The sequence below is a fragment of the Myripristis murdjan genome, chromosome 21 (genome assembly GCF_902150065.1).
Source record: "Myripristis murdjan chromosome 21, fMyrMur1.1, whole genome shotgun sequence".
NCBI lineage: Eukaryota > Metazoa > Chordata > Actinopteri > Holocentriformes > Holocentridae > Myripristis > Myripristis murdjan.
In genome coordinates this window covers 24,366,830-24,376,103 of record NC_044000.1, presented here as the reverse complement: position 1 = coordinate 24,376,103, position 9,274 = coordinate 24,366,830, and the positions used below count along the sequence as shown (strand labels likewise).

Sequence of the window (9,274 nt, the reverse complement as noted above, 5' to 3'; positions counted from 1 at the left end):
ATGCAGCAGCAGCTTAAGCATGTGCAAGTTAAGTTACTAAAAACAGAGAATGCTTGAAAAGCTGTGGAATTAAAATAGACACCGTCATCAACAGGCCTACAAATTATTTACGCACATAAGTCTAGCCCAATTTGCATCAGCTTATTAACTAACTAACTGGGTAATGACCATGTTAAACTCATCGTCTACTGTGACTGTGATTTCAACAAAAGAATTTATGCAATGAGCAATATTTATCCCAGTATTGCGGCTGCAACTGTGATTACCACATTTGTTTGCCTGCATGTGAAGTAACCGCAGCCAAACAGTGACGGAGCTGCATGGACGCTGCACTTTGCACGCTTTCATGCAGGCGGGCTCTTTGCTGGAGTTTCTAAATTTCCGTCAGCCCCTGAAGGCATCACTCCTGCGCGGACGGACACAGACCGACTGCCTCGGTGCGGAGAGTCGGACGCTCATCCTCAGCGGCCGGCAGCATCTCGACCTGACAGCCTTTTTTTCCCCGTGAAGTTGGCATCAAGCAACCGGAGCCAAGCTGGAGTCCGCGGTGCACTGTCCTCCAGCGGAGCAGCAGCAGTTCCAGTGGAGCGGCACGGAGCGGCAGCCGCCCCCCTGGACCGATGAACTGGCCGAGATGTCCCGGCACATCTACACCCGACACGGGATAGGCGAGGGGCTCCAGAAGCCCGTCTTCCAGGTAATAAATCTGCATCACATGAAACACGGAAACACCAAGTCTCTTCTCCTCCTATTTAAAAGAATTAGGCGTGTAATAACCCTTTTACTCAAATTTAAGGGCATCCCACTACCCAAATATCACAGTGACATTGTAAGTCCCCAGAGGACTATAAGGAATATTATCATGGGAATTTCATAAAAATGTCTCTATAAACTGACAATTGAGTCCCATAATACAGTTTCCATATCTTAAATGTTTATATAGGGATTTTTTTTGTCATCCTCTTCTCTTCTCTTCTCTTCTCTTCTCTTCTCTTCTCTTCTCTTCTCTTCTCTTCTCTTCTCTTCTCTTCCTTGCAGTACATAACAGGACTATCTACTTAAAAGCCCAAACTGTTTCTCTACCTTTGTGTTTCCAACTGAAATAGTGTTTGTTCTTGTTTAGTGAGTTCATTTCCAGCAATGATATTTTCTATGAGAAATCACTGAGCAAATGCACTGCTCAGTCCAGCTGAAGCGTCCTCTACATTTTTCATCCTCCCTAATGATCCCATAAGGTGTCATTAATCAAACAGGGGCGCAGGGTCTGCAGTATGGTGAGAATTTGATTTATTTAAATAGAAATGAAATAGGGTGTTTAATTATTTATCATTTTTAGATGGAACTTGATTTAAATGGAGCCTGGATGACGTACTCCAAGCCACTTCTCTGGAGAAGAAACTGGTCTCTACATTGCTGCATAGTTCAGAGTGTACCCGGGCTTTTTTGCATGCAGTGCATACAAAAAACTCTTTTTCCCATAGTTGACACTTTTACAGTAAAGATGCTTGCTCCAGTACCATACTGCCGTTTGCAGCTCTTGTTGTTTAAGTTGCAGTTAAAAGTTTTTATCCCTGGAGAAGGAGCATTATCTACAGGCAGTTGTCTCAGACCTGAGACCAGATTGCAGGGCAGATTATGGAAAGCACCCAGACCAACCCCAGATGCCCTCTCCGCTGTCACAAGAGGACGAGATGTAACAGTCGTGCAGGGTTAGAAAGGCAGAGAGCCGTGTCTATGCGCTCATTCTTCCCCACTCATCCTGTTTTCAAACTGTTCAGGTAAATAGATGTCAGAGAAAGCGAATCTGTATAAATGCGTTTGAGCATCGGTCATGCAGAAGCACCTGAAGTGCTTCACTCTGATGGTCTGATAATACCGTAGCACACTGACTTCATATAATGAGGTCATCACAGAGGACAGGAGGCTGCTGAGGAGAGCCACTGCCTTGTCAACCCAAGGGGCCTCAATGCTCGCTTTAAAGGGGTTGCTGGAGGGAAGGTGCCCTTGATGCACAGCAATTGCTTTGTGGTGAGCGTGTGTGTATTTGTATTTGTGTGGGTATGCATGTGTGTGTGTGTGTGTGTGTGCTTGAGAGGTGGTGTGAAAGAGAGTCAAAATGAGAGGGATAAATATAGAGGAGGTGAAATAGAGAGAGAGAGAGTGTCATAGACAGAAAATCAAAGAGAGGATCTAATTCCTGTTGGGTGTTTTTTTGTGTGTGTGTGTGTGTGTGTGTGTGTGTGTGTGTGTGTACCAGGCCAACAGAGGGACCTACTCCAGACGCAGCCGGTTGAAGAGGTCAGACGGCAGCACCACCTCCACCAGCTTCATCCTCAGACAGGTAGGACCGTCCCATTCAAAACATTCGGTCAAATCCATGTATTCGCCTTGGCCCCAGTAAAGCAGAGGTGACACGGTCGCAAAAGTTTGGAACCAAACCAGTGAAATTCCACGGTTCATGATCAGCCAATACTACAGCAAAAATGAAATCGCATTCAGCAAACACTCCTTCATTCCAGAACGCTGTCTGAATATTAACAACTAAACAGAAATGTCACGTTTTAAGTATTTAGACATTTAACTTTCATTAGAGCAAGAACACTGAGATACACGTGCAGCATCGGCCTGTAGGGCCTTCAGGTAGAGAACACAGCAGCCCGACAAACCACTTCTTTCAATTAGAAGAACTGCATGAAATGTCATGCTGTAAAAACAAATATAACGCTATGATTATGTGCTATTACGATTGAAACTTTTAAGTGTTTCGCTATTTAACCATGCAGGCTGAGGCTACCTTAGAATCACCGAGTTACAGAATGGGGATCAAATTGAATCGATACTATTGATAATACACCAGTATTGGTATTGTTTTCAAAATTTTGGTATTGACTCGGTGCCTTGAAAGCCAATAATGACACGTTGACCAAGAGGCCTATGAGCAGAGGTGCGCTTTTGTCATGCTATGAAACAAAGACTCCTTACTTACCCCCAATTTACGTCCAATTTACCTCTAATTTACTCCTGATCGGTTTTAGATTCGTAATCACAGGCTTGAGAAAGTCACTGTCCTCCTGCACCAGGACAACAATCATTTTTGTGCGTTTTTCGTGCCTCTTCACATAAACTGAAACTGTGATGGAGTTCGACACAGTTTTCTGACACATGGTGAAGTTGGGGCTCGAATGAAAAATGAACTGGAGCGCCGTGAAAGTAGCCATTGGCAGGGAAGGAGCACTTTGGCCGCTGCTGCTGCTGCTGTTTGGGGAAATCAATGGCCTTGATTTGTATCAGCCGGGGAATTCAGCGCGCTCAGCTGCTTCTGACGCCCCTGCCAGCCATGTATAATTCATATCTGAGGGGCGAGGCGGGGCTGTCTGAATGCGCTCGTTACTGTCCCCTCGCATGTACGCCACTGTAAAACAACCTCAAATGTGTTTCCTGCGTTCGGCGAGTGTTCAAGGGAATTGCCCTGGACTTTGACATCGCAGCTAACAAGTTACCGAGGGAACTGAAGCCGCGTGGGCCATTCAGCATCACAAGGACACTTTGTCATTGGCTGCTCTTTGTTCCACCCTCGCTCTTCCTCTCTCTTTGTATCCCTCTGCACACCTCCCCTCACCTCCTCTCCATCACATGCCGGCCCACTAGCACCACGTGCCTCTACTGTAGGTGAGCACATCAAAACAAAACACACCAGGTCAGAGGGGCTTTTTTGATGTGGACGTACCGACAAACCACATGGCGGCTGTTCAGATGTGTTTAGTCGAGTCACTGTGTGAGAAAGAGGTTCAATCTGCAGATGATTTAGTGCAGAAACAGTCAGTGGAATAATCAATCCACCGACAGAAAATTAATTATAGGCTTCATAACTGATTAGTCATTGTAGTCATTTTGCAAGAAAAAATACCCAACATTTCACAGAGGCTAAGGTTTTCTTGCTTTTTCCCGGTCATGTCACTATAATATATATTTTGCTGTTTTTCTTTTTTCACACTGATGAGTCTTGCACTCTGCAAAAAAAAATCTCCATCTTAACAAGTCATTTCATTCCTAAAACCTTGTTTTTTTTTTCTTGAAACAAGTGAAAAATCTGCCACGGCAATGAAATAATCCCACTTGTTTCAGGTGCTAATCAACTTTTTTTCCATAATTTTCTTGCATCAGTTGTCATTTTCTTGACACTAGTGGGCTGATCTGCCTTATTCTTCCATGTTTTAACATTTTTATGCTTGTTCCTAGAAAAATATCCTCAAACAGGTTAAAGTGTATTTGAAACAAGTGTGATGTTCTCATGCTACTGGCAGATTTTTTCTGTTGTTTTGAGAAAAACAAGATTTTAAGGCTGAATATGAGACTAAACAACTTGCCTAGACTGACATTTTTTGCAGTGCAAATTGAAGACACCACTTTGGGCTCTGGTAACTTGTAAGGAGCATGCTGCATTATTTTTGTCATTTGATAGACAAAATGTTTGATCAATAAAAAAAATCAATATATTCTTTTTTTTTTTGTACATAAAATAATCATTAGTTGCATCCCTGGATTGATTATATCATCTGGCATGTTTGACCGCTGAGTTTTGCTGCAAGGGCATTCCACTTTCCATCACATGTAGGTCAGTGTGCACATGAGGGAATTTCTTGTGTGAGTTGTCGTGCGAGCGCTGCTGTGTTTCAGGTCACGCACGCCCTTTGACAATTCAGCGTGTACCGCACACAAACACAGTCCATTCAACTTCACCCACCTCCAACTTAACACCATCTAATGAAGGAGTGTGATGAATAGTAGAGCGATGTAGGGCTGATGGCTTTTCTCTGAAACTGCCAACATGCCTGTGACACGGCGCTGCAGCCTGTTGACATCGCTCATTAATTATAGAGGGCCAACTGCGGGGAATCAGTATGGAATAATTACATGGCTTGCAGTGTCGTGTGGAAGAAATATGCATCAAGGAAGTCTCATTAAGACATCCTCGAAAGGAAGAAATGAGCGCGTACATGCACACATGCACACATACAGGCTCTTGTGCGCTCTTTCTGTCTTTATCACTCATGCTCACAAATGCAGATTTCTTGCTCTCTGTCTCTAACAAGCCTCTTGCAAATACGCCCACTGTGGTTTGTGCCATTGCCGGTGAGCTCGTCATCAGGTGAGAAGCGGAGCAGCGGGCTCTCTTTGATTCCCTCACGTATCCATAGTAACAGCCACCCTTCAACAACAGGGGTCAGTTCTTCTGTTTCTACTGTATTTCCTCTCATGAAGGAGCGGCAGAGAAAACTGAGGACACCGCAGCTTTCACAGAGAAACTCAGCCTCCATTGATGCGCCTTTTCCTCTTCCTCAGACTGTTTGAATAAAATCCAAGTCCGGTCTCAGCTGCTGCCCAGCGCCTCAAAAACACTTGAGTCATGGAAGCGTGTAGGAAGATGCATCGATTTTACATCAGTGTTGTGCATGAGATTTGACATCGTCTGGGATTTTGGATATTGCTGTATGGCATAAGTGTTGTCTTTTCATGGTTTTAAAGGCTGCATTTCAGTAAAGGGATGCAATTTTGTGAATTCTAGTGGCTCTGTTATTGCTTCTATCTGCTTGGTCACCATGTCCACATTAGTAATGATTATTTATCAAAAATGTTATGTGTAAATTTCTCATTAAAACACCAATAGTCATTCCTAGAACTCTGATATTGAGGTATTTGGTAAAAGATAAGCATGCTATTTATCTCCATGGTAGATTCTCATACCTGCTGTGCTCTGAAACCTTTTGTAGACCCTGTGATAAATGGCAAGCGTCATTCATGTGTTAAACTCCCGGATCTTTGTCTCTCAGAGCAAAATGAGGCTTCAAGTCAAACGCTTAGGGAGTGCAGAATGAATTGTTTCCGGTGGGTGGATTTACTGCAGATTGACTCAGACTGAGTATTAGGGTTAGGGGAGGATGAGCATTGCAAACAGTCACAGTCTGCGTCTCTTGGATGACTTCACATCGTGTAGATCTGTCTGTTCCAGAGAAAAAGGAAGTAAAAAGGGCTGTGTGCGAGGAAGAGAGGAGGCAGGAGTTCATGGTACAAGTTTCTGTCGGGATGTTAAGGGAGAGGCGGGTTGAATGCAGAGCGGATGCCGGTGATTCTGCAGCTTTAATCGCTGACCTCAAGCGCCATCTCACCTCAAGTGGAGTTAGATTATTGAAGAGCATGAACAAACGGCAAGGTTTCAGCGTCGCGTCGTCCTATAGGGAGGAGCGAAATAATTCAACGGACAAGTAAGGACAGAGAGAAGAGATTGAAGAGAGAATTAAATGCAGTGACTCATTTGAAACAGCACATCATTCTGCAGAGAAATAACAAGTAAGAAAGGGGAAGAGCAAGTAAATATGTTTCAAACGGTGTAAGACCGAGCAGAGAGGATGATTCTGTCAAATAATAGGTGTACTAATAGAGAGTTTCCCAGATGGCGAGTTGGACCATATATGCACGTCTCCTCCCTGGACAGATGTTTCACTGCTCGCCGGGTGATTGGGCGCCTGAACGTACAGAAATGCCCTCTGACCCAACATCTGAGCTCCGTGAGGATGCTGGAACCTGCCAGATGTTTGCCGCCAAGAATAATCCACCGCTGCGACCTTTAAATGGCACTGACAGCTTAATTAAACTGACCAAAGATGAGTTAGAAATCAATGAGAAATGAAATTCTCATTATGGAGTCTTGTCCGGAAAATTGATTTTAAACATTAGGATGCGTTTACATGTATCTGTCTGCTAGGAAAAAAAAAAAGCTGGCCTGAAAATGACCTCATCACTGCCTCCTTTAAGAATACCGAACTGAAATCTTATCCTGTATTCACTTCCTGGGTCACCGGGGTGAAATTCCCTCCTGCCTGAAAATCAAATCTGATCTGTAAGCATAACTTTAAGGCCTTAGAGGCTTTAATACAATCTCATTTTGGGATGGCAAGGCTTAAGATGCCACGGCTTCCTTCCAGAAATTTAATTGCACTTCTGAATCATAATGCGTTAAACAAAGGCATCCATTTAACCTCTTTTTTTTTTTCACTTTCCAGCTCATGAAGTGATAAGGAAGGGGCTCCTTTATGCTGCTAATCCCTCTTATGTAGGCCGCGTGGCTCAACTCAGCGGCCTTTAATTCGCGAGTCGCTTGATGGGGCCTGGCCACTGCTCTCTCAGCAGGCGCTCATGCTGTACCTCGTGTCGTCACCACGCGGCACCCCGCCACTCCCTCACGGGTAAACCCCAGCCTCTGAAGACCTCGTGCACAATATAGTCCAGTCATTTTATGAAAAAATCTACAAAGGGGGTTCAAAATTTTTTCTTTTAATTCACTGTTATATAGTAACCTTTTAATTCAAGGTTACTATATATATAGTAATCTTTTAATTCATTGTTTAAATATCTGTTCTGGCATTTATTCCTTATATCCCTTATTAGCGCATATCAAATCAGATAATGTGTGATATGCATGTGTAAACAGAATAATTCAAAGAACTTGTAATTGACTTTTTTTTGTCTTTGTGTGTGTAATCAACTTGTGAATTTTTATAGTAATATCTCAAAGTAAAAATTTGAACCCCTTTCCCCTGTGTGTTAAAAAGGGTGTTTTTTTGGTATTATATGGTCATATATAGGTGATTTTCAAAACTTTCCACCAATGGGATTTCTTGGGACTTTTTTCCCCCTCACTCAGGACAAACTGAGGATACAAAATCAGTTGAGTTTGCTTCTCTTGCAATTTGTCCTAGGTTGACCCCAATTTTGGCCTAAAATTACTGGACTAATAGGCTTTTCTTCTTCAACGTCATAATGCTGCAGGAAACATGACACCTCACGAATGGGGGAAATTGAAAGATGACACATGCAACAAGAAGCTACAATAACCTGGCACTCAGTGGAGAACATCCATCTGCCGGTGCGTTCCACCTGCGTCAACATATGCCAGATCCACATGTTGGATTTTTACCAAAAGTTGATCATTTGCTCCATCCAGCCAAATCGTTTCATATCAGGAGATGCACACGTTTCCGTGTCTGTGCCTGAACGGGATAACAGATATGACTGTTTAAACTCCAGCTGATGTTAAGCATGTTATCTGACCATCACAACACCACGTAGCCAATCAGTGCTGCATTTGTTCAGTCGACATGTTTCTCAACCCCTGTGCCAATGTTTTGGGAAGTGCTCACATGTTGTTGCTCACATGTTGTTTGACTGAGCCAGTAGCAGAGGGTTTTCCGTTCCTATGTCTGCTGATGAGCGCACAGAGTTGGATGCTGTAAATCCAAAGCTAAATCTGTTTGGAGGTGTTGTAGCGAGAACTCATTCTCACCTTTGGCTCATTGGTGTGAAAAGTTTCTCCTCGTCCCATGACCAACCTCAGCGTGCAAATGAGAAGCGGATGTTCAGTCCAAATGATTAGTCATCATTAAAGTGGTAATATACAAGGTTTTTTTTAATCTTATTTTTTATATACTAGTGTTTTTTACTTTTCCTTTTTTCCTTTTTTCTTGGATTTTCTGTTGATGAAGTTTTCGGTCTCTGCAGGTGGCACTCTTGTCTTTGTCTGTTCAGCCATGGTGGTGATTGCTGTTCATGTTAACACACTAATTTTTTTTCTCTTTATACGAAACAAGCCGCCGCTGCTGCTGCTGCCGGGAACATGAAACCCATCACTTCCTGTGCACAAGGGGATTTTACCACTAAGGACTTTGTGAAGTCGTGTTTGAAATGGCAACTGTAAAAGCTTGAAGTGGATATAGGCTGAAACACTGCCTAATGAAATCATTCAGCAATACAGAGAAGCAAAAACTGTTTTATATTATGACTTTAAATTTGACTGAAGTACATAAATGTGCTGCTCTCAGGTCAGGGAGGCGTCTGGAGTCAGTTTTGTGTGAGAGTGCAGTCGAGAGGTTTTTGTTGCTCGGTGAGTCCAGCATGGCAGTAACACTGCCAGAGTTAGAGGTTTGATTCCCCCACTGGGGCCACTCATAGTGAAGATTTATACACACATATTGTGGTGTAAGGCACTTTGGATAAAAGCGTCCACTAGATGGCGTGTTTTACTGACCGTCAGAGGTAGAGCAGCTGTAAATAATGTTGAGTTCCTCACCTGCTCAAACCAAATGGGAAGGAAGACTGTCAGACCTCTGCTGCTCTCTGCTGCCTGGAAACACATCATGTACCATTTTATCACTGCTGTCTCTCTCTCTTTCTTTCTTTCTTTCTTTCTTTCTTTGTTCTTTCTTTCTTTCTTTCTTTC

At 43.3% G+C, this 9,274-nt stretch overlaps 1 protein-coding gene across 1 annotated transcript in view; it reads left to right on the top strand.

Moving 5' to 3' along the window:
- Positions 1 to 589: 589 nt before the first annotated feature.
- cacnb4a (calcium channel, voltage-dependent, beta 4a subunit) overlaps positions 590 to 9,274 on the top strand; it is a 35,151-nt gene continuing 26,466 nt past the window's right edge. The window contains exons 1-2 of the mRNA XM_030080474.1: positions 590 to 697; positions 2,258 to 2,341. Of these exons, the coding sequence (XP_029936334.1) occupies positions 635 to 697; positions 2,258 to 2,341 (147 nt within the window). The 5' untranslated portion in view covers positions 590 to 634. The remainder of the gene's footprint in view (positions 698 to 2,257; positions 2,342 to 9,274) is intronic.